This window comes from Phoenix dactylifera, chromosome 13 (genome assembly GCF_009389715.1).
Source record: "Phoenix dactylifera cultivar Barhee BC4 chromosome 13, palm_55x_up_171113_PBpolish2nd_filt_p, whole genome shotgun sequence".
NCBI lineage: Eukaryota > Viridiplantae > Streptophyta > Magnoliopsida > Arecales > Arecaceae > Phoenix > Phoenix dactylifera.
In genome coordinates this window covers 93,903-110,477 of record NC_052404.1, presented here as the reverse complement: position 1 = coordinate 110,477, position 16,575 = coordinate 93,903, and the positions used below count along the sequence as shown (strand labels likewise).

At 34.2% G+C, this 16,575-nt stretch overlaps 1 protein-coding gene across 3 annotated transcripts; it reads left to right on the top strand.

The window, feature by feature from the left end:
- Nucleotides 1-7,721: 7,721 nt before the first annotated feature.
- Nucleotides 7,722-14,189, top strand: LOC103720048 (nuclear envelope-associated protein 2-like). Of its 3 annotated transcripts, XM_039132710.1 has the most exons (7): nt 7,722-8,307; nt 8,525-8,679; nt 8,771-9,008; nt 9,102-9,209; nt 10,840-11,301; nt 11,395-11,496; nt 13,721-14,189. In XM_039132710.1, exons 3-7 carry the CDS (start codon nt 8,790-8,792, stop codon nt 13,886-13,888), a joined length of 1,059 nt encoding a protein of 352 aa, XP_038988638.1. In that variant the 5' UTR covers nt 7,722-8,307; nt 8,525-8,679; nt 8,771-8,789; the 3' UTR covers nt 13,889-14,189. The 3 variants fall into 3 exon arrangements, with proteins under 3 accessions (XP_038988638.1, XP_038988637.1, XP_026665392.1); XM_039132709.1 differs by having other exon boundaries at nt 8,528-9,008; XM_026809591.2 differs by lacking the exons at nt 7,722-8,307; nt 8,525-8,679; nt 8,771-9,008; nt 9,102-9,209 and adding an exon at nt 9,946-10,012.
- The last annotated feature ends 2,386 nt before the right edge of the window (nt 14,190-16,575 follow it).

The following is a 16,575-nucleotide window of genomic DNA, read 5'->3' as shown; positions in this document are numbered from 1 at the left end:
TTACTACCTACAGATGCTGACCAAATATCAGAAGTTAATGAAACTTTTACATTTAAAGTAGAGAGTGTTTCAATTAAACTTTGTTTTATTGCTAAAAGTTAGTCATAGCTACTCTTCTAAATGTACGCCTACTAGTTCTTTTGTAAGCAGGTTGTAGGTTTAATTGAACATATTCTTCAAAATTAAAAGATTCACATAAACTAAAAGGTAATTCATCCTTAACTATCCATTTTACAAGTGCTTTTCTTTGATTTTCATGATTATATGCAAAATTACCTAAAAGTGATCCCCCTTGTATGTTAAGGGTACTTTGAAGACGAGAATCATGCATCCTATGACTCTCTTGATGTCTTTTTAAATGGCCTGTTCCCCCACTACTACTACAACTATAAAGTTTGGCACATTTTTTATATTTTGCTTTCCAGACTCCATCAACCATAATTCTATCAAATTCATTCCATACAGCACTAGTCCTCTTACGAGAAGAGGTTTGATCTTCACTCGGTTCACTAGTTCTAGAGGAACTAGGAACATGGGGTTGGGGATTAGTTTCTTCTCCCTCAGAAACAGAAGGAATGCCAAAATGACTTTCCTCAAAAGATGACATATCTAAATTGATGAATGCAAAAAATAAAAACTAACCACAATGAGGAATTGAGTAGAGGACCAGAGGTAGAGCCGAGATTTGTGAGCTTTCTCTTGTGCTCTCAACAAAAACCTCCTTCTCTTCTCAACAAGAACCTCCTCTTGTGTAGCACTTGAACACTTGCTAAATGCAAACTAAAAATTAAATTGCTAGAAGAGCACTTGCTAAATATTGCTAGAAGAGAGAAATAGTAGTAGTAGAGAAGGAGAGAAGAGTTGGTTTGGTGTGGTGAGAATGAGGGAGAAAAGGGGTATTTATAGGACTCCAAATATTTTTTTCCTCAAAATACCCCTCAAATTAGCCATTTTATGATTGTTGGGAGGGGGTATTTTGGGTAAAAACCAAAAAATAGTTGTTATGTAACCGTTTCCGTCTCGTGCCTGGCACGGCCCGTAACGACTATTTTCTTTTTGCCATACGGGGCACGGCCCGTCTCGTGCCAGGGGCCGGCATGGCCCGCCAACCCACGGGCTTAGGGCCGGGCTGGGCTTAGCTTTTAGGCTAAGCGGGCTGTGCCTGGCATGGCCCGTTAGGCACGGCCCGTTTAGTAACAGGCCGGGCCAGGCACGGCCCGTTTATTCTGTGGCCCGGTGGGCCTGGGCCGGCTCGATGCCCATGTCTACGTGCAAACTCATGTATACATGCCGGTATATGTGAAGCACATATAGGTTCCTCCTACATTTGATTAATTGTGAATAGGTTGGACTTGGTCATTTGATCATGTACCCTAGCTTAGTTTTTGTGCATATGGAAGATCTTATTATGATTGTGATTTTATTTTATTATGATTTATATTAAAATAATCAATTAATAAAATGTAAAGTATTAATAAATGTGAGTCGCAAATTATAAACAAAAAAGGCAGACACCAATAAATAGGGTATTAGAGAGAGATGATCTCAATTGACTCATTAATTGAATGAGAAAAAGAAAAAATCCTTTTTTACATGTCAATATTCAAGTGAAAATTTCAGCATTTAATAGCAGTTTTTCATGAAACAATAATCTTAGACAAATATATCAGAATTTTGTACATCGTCTAATGTTCAATACAACTGTATATGCCTGCTAATGTTTCTATTATTTGATTAAATTCTATTGTTATAGTGTCGGTTACATGCTATTATGTGGAATATTCTTACATCCCATGCCTTTTCGTTTTCATCATAGGGCATTCTGAACACAATTGCTGTAAGAAGTTCAGATCCAGGCTATGTTATTTATCTTGCATTCAATAATCATAGACATCCTGACAGTTGGAAGAATGCGACCATTTAATTAAAAGCATTAATCGCATGAAAGATCTACAGCGACTCAATTAAATGTCCTTCCTATCCACAGCTCTAGGAAAGCAACAACACATGCCTTGCTTTAATTGCTTTGAATTTTCTCCATCCTTCTTTAATATCTTCTAAGATTTTTGGTTTGGCACTAGATGAACCTCACTTTTCCAATCATAATATTGCGTCCTTAATGTTTTGGCTTTGATAAGGGATGGAGCTTTTTACACATGGATTGATAGAGAATCCTCTGTCAATCAATTCCATCATGAAGATGGACAACTAATATCCATCCAAATTTGGTTCCGTATTCGAATCTATCTAGATACGGATAAAGATTTAAGCATCCAGCTAATATCCATATCCATATGCATCACAATAAATAAATAAATATGGATATGAATAGATAATTATTTTATATTTTTATTTAGTTTTATCTAGAACTCATAAATTTTTAAGAAAAATAAACAGTCTTATTAATATGCTATTGACTTGATTTACCTTAGTAGTATCTTCGATTTTGCGCTCATAAAATTCAAATATTCGACTTATATTTATATTTATATTTTTACTATCCGATTTGTATCCATAATCTGTATTTATCTAATAAAATAAAAATAGATATAAATATATCGATATCCGATCCAGTTTTAATCCTACAAAACATACACTCAAGATCCAAACTTCCAAGAAATGCCTCCAAGGCAATTTATAAAATTTTATAACTTGTGAGCCGATGACATCTCATTGTACTTAAAATGCCCTCCCATGGATTTTAACATCTGATCTGATCTCATATCTCTGATAACGAGGGCTTAATGGCTCCAATAACTTCAAAAAAACCTTCTCTTTCTTGACGTCGTTATTTTGTCCTCAAATATTATTATTAATGCAATAATAATAAATATAGCCGTCATCAACTATTATATAGTGAAAGATGGCAACAAGATAGCATCATTACTTGATGATGCTTTGCTCATCAAATAAAAATGATTTCTTTCAACTAGCGTGAAGGTTTCAATTAAATGAATTTATTTTAGTTAATATATCATAGTATGGGCAGGGGGAACATCAAAAGATAATGATAGTTATTCACATTTTATACAGTTATGATAAAAAAATTAATAACTAAACAATGATTGCTCTTTGCAAGTCCACTATTTCAAACCTAAATTACATTGCCAAGTTCACCAGATGCAAAGAGGTGATACAGGCGAATGGCTTTAAATAAAGTTGGTTAGCCTTTTTATTCAGTTAAGAGCTAAGGGTGTTTGAGTAAAACGAAATGGCCTTTTATCTAACCAATAAAACTTAGGGTTGGTAGTCCGTAGCTTGTTAGGATCGAAAAAGAGAAGTTACACCGACACTGTGCAGCATGCTAATCACCGTGTCTCTTTTCTATAGGCTCTATATGCTATGTACTCATCTCGGTGATCAGCCATGAAAAGAAAACGATAGTGCATGCCCATGTTTGAGCATAACAAAGAGTCCATTAGTGGACGCATACTAAGCTCGATAAATTGTGTGGAAATGTGGACAATAATTCTTAGGTTTTTGGCTAAGATCAAATATAATAGTTAGCAAAGGTGGCATGAGGCAATTTGCTGACTATGGTGTTGTGAGATGGACATTTAGGCCCCATTTAAGAGAGCTGTTGGCAGTAGAACTTTTGAAAGTAGAGCTTTTATAAAAAACTGTTTGCTGTTTGGTAACTATATTTTTAAAGTGTTATAGAACTTTAACATGTATTTGGTAAACAAACTGAGAAAGTACTTTTGGTATGACAAAACGACCATAAAGGGCATTACATAGTATTATACAACAGAGCATAATAAAATATAATATGTATTAACACATAAATATATAATATAGTATAATATTAATGTAATATAATATAATATTATTATAATATAATATTGAATACTATAGCATAATAATTTAATATAATATTAAATTATTTAATATAATATATTTATGTATTATGATATAATGTAATATAATATGATATTTATAGTATAATATAATAATAAAGGTATAAAATATTATAATTATTAGCGTAAATTAACTTTTCATCCTCCCGCTGACTGTGGTATAACATAATATAATATTAAATTATTTAACAGAACATATTAATGTATTATGATATAATATTATATTTATAATATAATACAATAATAAAGGTATAAAATATTATAATTATTAGTATAAATTAATTTTCTATCCTTCTGGTGACTATTTATCTCTCTATGTAATTATTATATTTTTATTATAGGTATTTTGGTCCAAAAAAATAATAACTCAAAAAAGCTTTCCAATAATTTCTAAAAATGCTTTTTTGGAGAAGCTCCAAAATAAAGCTTCTCCCAAAAAGTTATTTTAGCTTTCTGAAAAAGCTAAAACAGCTTTTTGAAAATTGTATCAAACATCTATATTTTATCTAAAAGTGCTTTTGGAGGGATACAAAGTGCCTTTTGATCCTCCAAAAGTTCTCCCAAATGGGGCTTTAGTCAGTACACATTGCATGATCTTGAGTGCTCTCCTAGTCTCAGGCAAGATCACTTACCAAGCGCCAGAAATAGTGACCACCGATGCAAGTTTATGGACTCTTTGGGGCTCAAAAAAATCCTCTAAATGAATGGGACAAAATATATATTTTATTTTCCATTGGCATGAGCTCAACTTGAGAAAAACTCGGCCTAAGATTAATTTCAAGTCAAACCAAAAATTGAACCAGCTCGATCAAGCTTGGCTTGATAAAACTCAAAATAGATTTAAATCATATAATGAATCATCAGATTGAAATTTTAATGGGAATACTCATTTATTATTTCGATCAATTTAAATTCAATTTAGATCTAAAAATAAATTTTGGATCAAAACTTGAAATTTTAAATCAAGATTTTTTTAAAGCTTAAACCAAATAGATTTACTTATGAGTTGATTTCAACTCAGTTTAAGGTTATCAAGGTGATCAAATAGACTTATGTTCAACTTTATTCGAAATCAATATTGGATCTAGCTTAACATAATGATTGAACAAATCAAACTCAATCATGCAATTCAAGCTCAAAATTAATCAAATTCAAGCTCGATCAACTTCTGCTAAATTACACACTCGAAGAGTAGTAGGCTATTTCTCATTGATCTCATCTCACTCATCCTATCTCATATCTCATCCCAAGAAAACTAAGAAGATATGTGGATAGGGAAAATAAATATCCAAGCTCCCCATTTCCAACTGACTACCATTCACAAGAACAATCCACAATTATTATAATAATAATGTCCATTTTAAACATCCATATTATAGTAATCCTTGCATTTTTTTTTTTATGTTGTTTTCTATATAAATTTGACCTCCTAGGAGGGCAAAAGGAAGATGACAGAAGAACTAGTGTGATTAAAAAAGGCAAGCAATTTGTGAATGAGGAGACCAAGCAAATTGTTAACGAGGTTAATGCTAAGTGTATCAGGTGGTGCAAGTGCAACCTTCGAATAATATACATTTTTATGGATGATCAAATTGGTCTTTGTCCAGTCTAATTGCTAAATATTAATTCTCTACAAGATCTTTCCTTTTCTATTATGGGTTTCATACACCAATGCGTAGCACATTCAAGAAGGCCGTAGTAGATAAGCTATGGTGATAATCATGGAAACAAGTCAAAGTTTGCACCAATCCATTAATATTCATGAAAGGAGTAGTAAGCGTTATGAAGATTCTTATTTTCTTTCCCGTTGTCATAATTATTTTAAATTTTATATATGAGTTGGATTTTCTTCTTATGTATTTTTAATTTACCATGAGCAACCTGTTGTCTTTTGGCTTGGAGTTCTTTACATGGTTGACTTCATTTGTAATATCACCTATATGATTTTTGAAATTCCTAGATAAATAAACGCTTTCTACTCCATTCAACTTAACTCTAAATAACATCATGCAAGAAATAGTGGCTTCGTAAACAATATCAATGCAAAAAAAAAAAAAAAAGGAAAGAAGATCTTATATCTTTGAAGAATCCTAGAAAGAGAGCAATTAAGGCTGAAAGTGGATTAGGAAACTAGTCTATCCATATTCATATTCCTATTTCTCAACAAATATGGATATAGATATCAAAGGGATACTAAAATTAACTAAGAAATAATCCATGACTGTGAAATTATAGATCCATACTTATTCTGAACAAATGCGGACATGAATCGAGTATTAAGCATATTTATTTTTGTTTTAAATGGATACAGATACAAGTTGGATATTAGTTACATTCATATTTTCTCAATCCAAATACAAATATGAATCAAATATTGTTCAGATATAAATTAAATTTTGAGGGAAGTCAATAACAAAAACTAATGTAAATAATATAATCATAAACATGAGAACGAAATATACTGCCATGCAGTCAATAAATTTGATAATGAACTAAGGTGTAATTAATGAACTTATATAGAGACCGATTTGAACAAGGATCTTGATCATTGTTTCAACCATATTTGGTATTAAAATTATGTTAAAAATTATAAGTTATTTAAATAGAATAAATAATATAAAATATCAAAATTTATATATTGAATATCATTTTTACACTGCAGTATAATAAAAAAAATCATAAATTATCTATAATTTAAAGAACTTGTATGAAATTTTTTTTACAAATATAAGAATAGGTTGAATGTATTGACATTTTAATATTTAAACAAAACAGTTTTGAAAAGATGATAAAGAATAAAAAGAAATTATTCTTTTTTTATTTTTATTAAGAAAAAAGACTATATTTTTATGAAAAGAATTATCAATTGTTGTCATCGTGGCATTCAAATTCGATTCAAACCGGATACAGAATAGATACAATTGGATAATATCCAACTCATTCTCAATCCTAGATGGTGAGGTTTAAATTTAAATTTCACCATGATAGATCCATATTGGTGCTAAGCTGCAACTTGTACTCATTTTGGGTGGGAAACCTCCAATTATTGACATGATTTGCTAAATGACTGGACAGTTATTATTATTTTTCTCCCAATTTTAGTGGATACATGTTAACAATTAAAGCTAGCACATACCAGTTGGTGACAAATTATAATGCATACTGATATTTAGGGCTATTGCCAAGATTCCATGTAACTTATGCATGGAAGGAAAAAAGAATATATATATATATATATATATATATATATATATATATATATATTTTAAGTCAAAGATCAAATTTGAAGTGACTACTAGGAACAATAAAATTTTCAAATATTTTAAAATCAAAATGACCAAGTCCTCTATAGATCATATACACATTTTAAACTAATAATCTAGCAGGATGTAAATTAAATAGAGGTGCTGATTTGCTATCGGATGATATCACTATTAATTATAAACTTTGGATTTTTCCAATTTTTAAGAGTCATTTGATAAGCAATGCATGCATTGACGTGCAACGTTCCAAATAAATTATCAATATAATCTTAATCTAATAGGATAATCACAGATTTGACTCACAGACAATATAATAATACGGTTAATACCCACAGACAAACTCCTATCTTTATAATCAAAAGTATCCCACCACCAAGATCCAATTTACCAAACCAGGGCATTCCTTTCCTTTTATTCCCTTTTCTCTTAAAAAATAAAAAATCACAGCCGTTTGGCAAATCCACGGCCGACACGACGCCACGTGTACAGCGAAGCCGAAATTTTGTTTTGCCGCGCTGGGTGTTGAACATTCCGAGCCTCAGCCCCGGACTCCTCCGAACCAACGTTGCCATAAATGGAACCCATTGCGTTACCCCTCTCTCCGTCCCGGACGCTCCGTTCCCATTGAGAGCAATTAATACCACCTAGAGTCAGCGCAAAATCTGTCGAAAACACTTGCCCTTTCGATCCAAAGTTCCAATCTTTGGGGGGTTTCCGGTTGGATTTCGTCTTTTCTCAAGCTTCCGGAGCCGAAGGATACGCGTCACCCGGGGCGGTGACGCGTGGAGTTCTTTCCATGGGGTCCGTTGAAAGGGACTCGAAGGAACGTGGGAAGAAGGGAGACGTGAGGTCAAAGATGGATGTTTTTTTTTGGAAGGATTTTATTGATTTGCCGCTGTCTTTTGGGAGAAATCCATTTATGGTAGCGATATGGAGGTAAGAGGAGGGCAGATCGAGTTTGCTGCAGTCGCACTGGTGTGAAATCGAGCGAAAAAAAAAAACTGGATTTTGGTTGATTGTTTCATCTGGAGCGAGTGGGAAGGTTGGATTTTTAACTGAGGAATTTTGAGTTTTTTAAGGCGTAGATGGCTGCTGGTGAGAGCTGGGCCTTGCGGTTTCCAGTTCTTTGTGGATTTGGATCGATCTGAGAGTTGGGCAAGAAACGGTCTTCTCGTGATATGAGAGAGGTGTCAACTTCTCACTCCTCTTCGCTTGGATTTACTTTTTTTTTCCTCCTCCTCTATCTCTCTTTTTTTCAAAAAAAATAAAAATAACTGTTTTCTTGAATTTTTATTAGGTTTTTGTGGTCGCTCGTCTAGCGTTCTTCAGGAAAAAAATGAAGCAATTTTTTTTTTCTTTTCAATTTGTCTGATTTTAAATTAAACTTTCGTTCTTCTTTTTTAGCAGGGAGAAAACTACGGTTTTGGGCGTGACCGCCGAATTTAATGCTTGCCGGATTGCGTGTGAGAGAGAAAGTTTCAACGCACGGGAAGGCCGATTGTTAGGGCTAGGATTTGTAACCAAATGAAGATTGGGTAAAAGCAGAGGAGCAACCAGTGGTATATTGCTTAGTTTTCTTGGGCAGTTCTCGTGTATTCTAGAGAAGGCTGAGAAATTATGGTAAAGGTGGTTTCTTGCATGCAAGCTTAGGGTTGTTTGCTGATTGGTGATGTCGGCCGGAGGGAGGACGTCAACATCATCAATATCATCAGCATCATCAACATCGTCTTCGTCGTCACTAGAGCTGGATCCGCTGTTGAAGGATCTTACAGAGAAGAAGCTGAGCTTTCGGAGGAGCGTGGTGTCGCTGGCGGCGGAGCTCAAGGATGTTCGAAGTAGGTTGGCTTTGCAGGAGGAGTCCTTTGCCCGAGAAAACCGAACAAGGCAGGTTGGTTTCAAGCGTTTTCAGCATCTCTGAAGAGTTTAATTATATGATTCTGGTGTATGGGATTGAGCATGAAGTGTATTGGGCTTTCCACAGGTAGCAGAGTCAAAGGCGAGGAGCATGGAGGAGGAGATAGGTAGGCTGCAGAATTGTTTGGAAGAGAGGAATGAGCAATTGATAGCATCTACATCTACTTCTGAACAGGTGAGAATCTCTGGGATTCTATTTGGTCTTTTGATTGTGAACTTGGAATGTTCTCTTTCGGAATGGATTTAATAGGGCTATGAAATTTCTTCTTGCTTTATCCATGGATGTTGATTGTCAATATTCCAAGTAGGTTAAGTAAAAGAATTTGGAATTGGTTGGTGTGAGAACAAATGATGGGGCAAAATATTTTTTTCTATTTGCCAGAATCTTTTCTTATATTACAAGTTAAAACAGTTTCAATGGACCCAAGATGGGTCTCTATTGAGTCTGGAAATTAATCTCAATCTTTATGTCATATAATATGTTTTAGGAAAATATATTTTCTGTAGAAGTGTTAATAGTCTCTCCAATTTCTACTTTTTATAAAAACCTGAGGTCATATCTGGTAGATCCCTTTCAGCATGAGTGGACCAATGTTTCAAATTTTGACATATTATTTGAATATAGGACATGAGAAGAAGAGAATATGTCTGTTGACACTCTATATTTTTTTAAACATATTATGGATTTCCTAAGTATTTTTAAGTGTCTATGCGGAAAACATACATCACTTATCTAATATTAGAGCTTTGTCCATCTCCTCTATTTCATTTAACCACATACCAATATTTTTCATAAATAGTTCATTTTATAATAATATTTTACTTATTTATTTGATACTTGCAACTATCGCCTTGACTTAGGGATCTAAAATTCTTTTATCTTCTATATTTTTTAAGCATTTACACTTCACTACTGGGGGAATGTGAAGAAACCTAGTTCTATGCAGTTTTGAAACATGTCTCCTGTGAGACCATTAGGTAATAATTTCTTAAACACTTCATCGCTACAATTTATCTATTGCTCATGCCTTTTCCCTTCTACAATACTATTTCCTTATTTTTGATTGTTTATTTTTTATTTCCTTGTATACATCTTTGTCTATGCAATCCTTAATTTTAATTCAAAGAAATGTATGCCTGGAGGGTTTTCACAAGAGGCAAAATATTTGTCAATTCTAAATTTGAGCAACCCTTAGTATAAACAGTTCACCTGTTGATTTGTTGTCTTTTTGTTTACCAACTGCCATATCTTATCATTTCTTTTTAAGCATAGTTTGGATTTAAAAGTTCCATCAGCATTTCATAGCATCTTTTTTGCTGTGAAAATTCTTATAGTTCATGCCAAGCGAGTTGCTGTTTATGGGAACTGATCTTTGGTCTTTTATATTTTGTAGATGTAATTCTGAGATGAATGAGTTGAGAATCAACAAACATTATAAGTTATCCTGCAGTGTTGCTGCAAATCTAGATAGCTTGTGCCTGTTTATGCCTTTTTTTTTGGGCATCAGTTTGGTTCTTAATGATTTGTTTCTTGTAATCACTCTGAGATGACTCCTATGGTGCAGTTCTGCACATTTTTTATCCATCTTGATCATTTGAAAACTTTCAATTAAATTTCTTCTTTTGGTTCTTAATGATTTGTTTCTTGGGATCACTCATGGCTTCTGCATTGCGGCTTTGCGTAGCTTTTTCTTGTTGCTTATATGAACACTTTCAATTAAATTAGTCCTCCATTAGCTTGTGTTGTTTAATTTGCTATTTTCTTTTCTCAGAAGACCTTCCTAATCAGTACTTTATGTGTGCAGTGTGCTAAGGAGTTCGATGATTTAAGATCCCAGCTTTCAGTTACTCAAGCCACTGCAGAGGCTAGTGCTCTCTCAGCTCAATCAGCACAAGCTCAGTGCTTGACCTTATTGAGAGAACTAAATCAGAAAAATAGTTCACTAAAAGAGCATGAGATCCATGTCAATAAGCTAGGGGAGCAGTTAGATAATCTGCAAAAGGATCTCCAAGCAAGGGAGCTTTCACAAATGCAACTGAAAGATGAAGTTTTAAGAATAGAGAAAGAGATCATGAATGCAGTTGTGATAGCTGGAGCTAAAAATGATTGCGAGCTTCAGAAGGTTTTGGCTGAAGTCTCCCCCAAGAATTTTGAGAATCTCAGTAAACACTTGGATGCTAAAGATGCAGAGATTGCTAGATTAAGAGATGAGATCAGGATCTTGTCAGCACACTGGAAACATAAGACCAAAGAATTAGAATCACAGGTAATTCCTATTTCTTGGACGGGTACAATATGCTGCTCTATTTTCAGCAAGGCAGGATGTCTTATGTCTTTTGCTGGTTACTCCGTAAAACAGTTAGAGAAACATCGAAGGACTGATCAGGAATTGAAGAAGAGAGTACTAAAGCTTGAGTTCTGTCTTCAAGAAGCGCGGAATCAAACAAGGAAACTTCAAAGGGTAATTCCTATTCGATCTCTTAAATAATTAAACTTCAAAGGGTAGTTCCTCTTAATGTGTTCTATATCCTATGGTGAAATCTAAGTAAAAAAGGAAAAAAAAGAGAGGAGCGTAAGCTTTCTCGCTTTATCAAATTGGATTGATGCCCAACTAGCAAACTTGACTTCTGTATATCGTTTGCTAAATTTGTATTTTTTGTATGATATGCAATATTCAAGCATGGAGATTATGTGCCTATAGCTCTAGTACTTTATGAATTCTGGATGTTGATACAAATGTTAAATCTACAAATTTGTATGAAGCATTAGATTCTCCAGGATTTAAAAAATAAAAAATGACAGTTGTATAATTGCTTACTTGCATCTGTTTTTTGTATATTAATGTTTCATGTAATATTAGTTATTGATTTTTTTTTTTTACTTTAAAAATAGCATTCAGGTCTTTTTCTTAAAAATTGAAATGCTATGTAGCTAAAGAGGAGTCTCATGTACTATATGGAACAGGTGTATGTTTAGGAGGAAAAAGATACATAGTTATGCCATTAACTTCTGATGGAAATTTGCTGTCAAATATCCATGTGGGCCATAAGTAATATCACTATCTGTCTCAGAACTATTTCCTTGTGTTTCTTTAGTATAGTTGAATTGGTAGAAAATGAATAAAAAACATGCAAAAGTTATGAAATTTGATTTCTTGGTTCAAGAGATTCCTTCTTATAATGTTGCTATGATAATATTATTAGATACTTCCAATTAGTATCAGTCCTGGTACTGCTATGGTAGCCAGCTATAGTAATCCAAGCTCGGGCATGCTTTCAAAATTTTGTGTGTAACTCACCTTAGGTCAGCAACACCAGTTCCCAAGGACAAGTAGAAAGTTTAATTCAGATGTGCATGGACAGATTGAGTAGATATATAATTTCAGTTTTTTCTTCGCAGAAAGCCCTTAGGCAATTTCATTCAAGAAATTTATTCTTACGAGCCAATCAGTTCCTCCCCATCTCACGAATGACATTAAGAAAGGTGGAGGATAAGAAGGCCAGGTTGCAACTTGTATTGGCAGCATGTTTTACCAGTGACTTTAGTAAATACGGTTTGGAAGATGAGATTCGCTTGAAAGTTTGTTACTTTTAGGCCCTGTTTGGGAGAGCTTTTGGAGGGCCAAAAAGTACTTTCTGGCCCTCCAAAAAGTTGTTTTAGCTTTTTCAGAAAGCTAAAAATAGTTTTTTGGAAGAAGCTCCATTTAGAGCTTTCCAGAAAAGTACTTTTAGGCACGGTCGGAAAGCTATTTTTTTACTAAAATACCCATGATAAAATATAACAATTACACAAAAATGTTCCTTTATAGTCCTAAAAATCTGTTAAAAAATTTGTTATAGAAATAAATGGTCATCAGAAGGGTGAAAAATTAATTTACACTAATAATTATAATATTTTATACCTTTATTATTGTATTATATTATAAATATAATATTATATTACATTATATCATAATACATTAATATATTATGTTAAATAATTTAATATTATGTTATATTATGAAAAATTAATTTATACTAATAATTATAATATTTTATACCTTTAATATTGTATTATACTGTAAATATAATATTATATTACATTATATCATAATACATTGATATGTTATGTTAAATAATCTAATATTATATTAAATTATTATGCTATAGTATACAGTATTATATTACTATATTATAATAATATTATATTATATTATAGTAATATTATACTCTATCATATATTTATGTATTAATATATATATTATATTTTATGTATAATACTATGCAATATCCTTTATAATCATTTTGTCATACCAAAAATACTTTCTCAGTTTGTTTACCAAATACATGTTAAAGTGCCACAACATTTTGCAAATGTAGTTACAAACAACTTTTTATAAAAGCTTTACTTCAGAAAACTCTAGTTCCAAAAGCTCTACTTACAAAAGCTCTATTAGCAACAGCTCCCCCAAACGGGGCCTTAGTAAATGATCGCAGCTTATGAGAATTCACTTGAAAGTTCTTTTCTAAGGTTATAGCAATTTATTGAGAGATTTTGGGCACCATTTTCTTAAACTATCAACTCTTTGAATTTGTATATAAACTACTAAAAATTGACCCATATGTAAAACTCTCCTTTTGCTAAAGTCATATATATCAAACATTTGAACTATCTCATTCCTCTTGGTGTTTTCTATTATGTGACAGATGGGAGAAAAAAGTGATGACGACATAAAAGAGCTAAGAGATCAGTTGGCAATGAAGCAGCAGGATGGGTCTGGCTGCAACGACAAGCAGAAATTTTGGGAGAGCTCCAGTTTCAAGATTGTTGTTTCTATGTCTATGTTGGTCTTAGCTGTTTTTGCGAAGCAGTGAAGGCATCCTTTTTCATTTTATCTATGCGCAAAGGATGCTGTGTTTCAGTATTCTGAAACAGCTTTATTTATTTAGAAATAGAGATTAGTTATATAGAACATTCACATGAACTTGTTAGTAACCCCTATTATCTAGGTCAGAGTTTTCATTTCACGGTACGAAGCAGCCAAATTGAAATATCTGTCATCGTTTTGATCATTTTGTATACCATTAGTTGCTGAAAAATGTACTGGTTGCTATTTAGAGTGCAAATGTTCTTTTTGTGTTTGACGTTGGGAAAGATGGCCATGTTATGCCTTCATGCTTTGTTTCCACTGGTAGTGACTTGCTTGCGACTGGAGGAATCAATCACAAAGACCATGACTAAATGCTTGGTGACCAGTCTCCAGCAGGTGACTGAACTGACTTTAAGGTCTTGATGGCCATGGTTGTGAGCTGGCTCCCTTGAATTTGTTGATATATTTCTTTTTCTTTTTTTGATCTCCAGCTCATTTTTTTCAGGTAATGCTGACATGAAGCACACAATTTGGAGGGGGCAAGAGCAGTCCAACCCATGGTCCTCTGCGTGTTGATGGTGGGAAGGGAGTGCTTAAGAAAGGGTTGGACAATAGGTGTGGCAATTTTAGCCGGCTCATCAGGTGCCTGACCCGATCCTGACCCGATTTGACTTAAATGGAGCGGGTTTTATTTGATCCGTTTAAACTCGGGAGCATGTATGGGTTTTAGATATAATCATATAATACTCGAAGCTGGTTCGGGTTAGGTATAGGCAATGATATGCCTCGTCCTGAACCTGATCTGATATCATATAATCTTAATCCACACTCCGTCGTTTTACTCGATTGATGATTGCTGCTATAGTCCTCTTCCCTCTGGCCGTCCTGCTTCTTTTTACTAAAAAATTTATTATTATCAAAATTTAGAATATATATTTTATGAAAATCAAAACAATTGATTAATTTTGTTTATTTTGTTTTCAAGTCCTCAATTAATTTGACTCATTAGAATAGTCTTTAGCTGGATAAAAAATTAAGTCATACGAGAATATTATAGGCTTCTTTTATATATATATATATAGTTGCTATAATTTTATTAATTATAGTAATAAGCTATAATTATCCGATCCGACCTAATTTGTTTTGTTTTTTAGACTTGACCATTCACAACCCACCCCATATACTTTACCTCGACCCAACTCGGGATGGGTACAAGGTGTGTATAGTTTCAAGTTGTTAAATTGCAGGTCTGGTATGGATATTGGCTGACCGGACCCGTTGCCATCCTTATTTATGGAGAAGGGTTCTGTGGAGTATAGGGCAAAAGTTAAATAGGGTTAATTTAGAGCTCCAGGAATTGAACTGACTATGTACAATTGAATATGATTGAGTGGTGATGATTGAGGAGATGGGCAACAAGATCTACAAACTTTAGTCATGGTCCAAAATATGAGAGGGAAACAGGATCGAACGTCATTTATGATTTTCTCCTTTTAGTTGACGGTGCTAAGAGACTAAATTCTTATTGAACAAAGCTCAAGCATAGGCTCCTCATTTTCAAAGTGACATGCGGTCCAACCAAGTCAACTTATAAATTGGCTCAGCATCAAGCTACCAAATACTAATACACATGGTTTCTTGTCTAAACTGGAATTAGAAAAAAGTTTAGGCTTATTAAAATTAAAAGCTTAAATCATTAAACTCTGAAGCCATATTCTCAAAAATAAGTTCCGCCTTCAACCCACCTGACATAATGTAACAACCCAGGATCTCACCCAAAATAGCTAGCCGGAAGGTATTATTTGGGTTCCTTGATCCTGTATAAGTACCCAAGATCTACCTAGCGAATAACCGATGTGGGATTAAACACACACCCGCATGGGTCCTCAAATACTCCCTCCGTTCAAGCCCTGACATCCTCGTCAAGCTAAGGTTCAAATCTATTCAAATCTAATCACAAACACCATGATTGGCCCGTGGTCAGCCCCAATGGACCCATGCTGCAGTGTCTCCTAATCCACATAGATTATGGGCCGGGTCTACTTTGATATCATTTGTAACAACCCAAGACCTCATCCAAAATGGCTAGCTGGAATGTGTTATTTGGATTCCTTGATCCTGTATAAGTACCCAAGATCTACTCAGCGAATAACTGATGTGAGACTAAACACACGCCCGCATGGGTCGTCACATATTCCTCCCATTCAAGCCCTGACGTACTCATCAGGCTAAGGGTTCAAATCCATTCGAATCTAATCACAAACATTACGATCGGACCGTGGTCAACCCCAATGAATCCGTGCTGCAGTGTCCCCTAGTCCACATAAGTTATGAGCCGGGTCCGCTCTGATACCATTTGTATCAACCCAGGACCTCATCCAAAATGGCTAGCCGGAAGGTATTATTTGAGTTTCTTGATCCATAACCAAGATCTATCCAGTGAATAACCGATGTGGAACTAAACACACGCCTGCATGGATCCTCACACATAAATTTGCAGCACCATGCTCATCAAGGCCAAGTGAGCAACTGAGAACTGGTTAAGCTCACAGGTATCGGCCAGCCCCAAAGCCAGGACGAGCCGCGCTAGACTAGCCGTGGCCGTTTGTAGCCGTTAGCTAACTGCCATTTGAATTCAAAAGGGACGTTAGAACGCCTCGGACACCTACGCTTACTCCATGGCATGCTCGT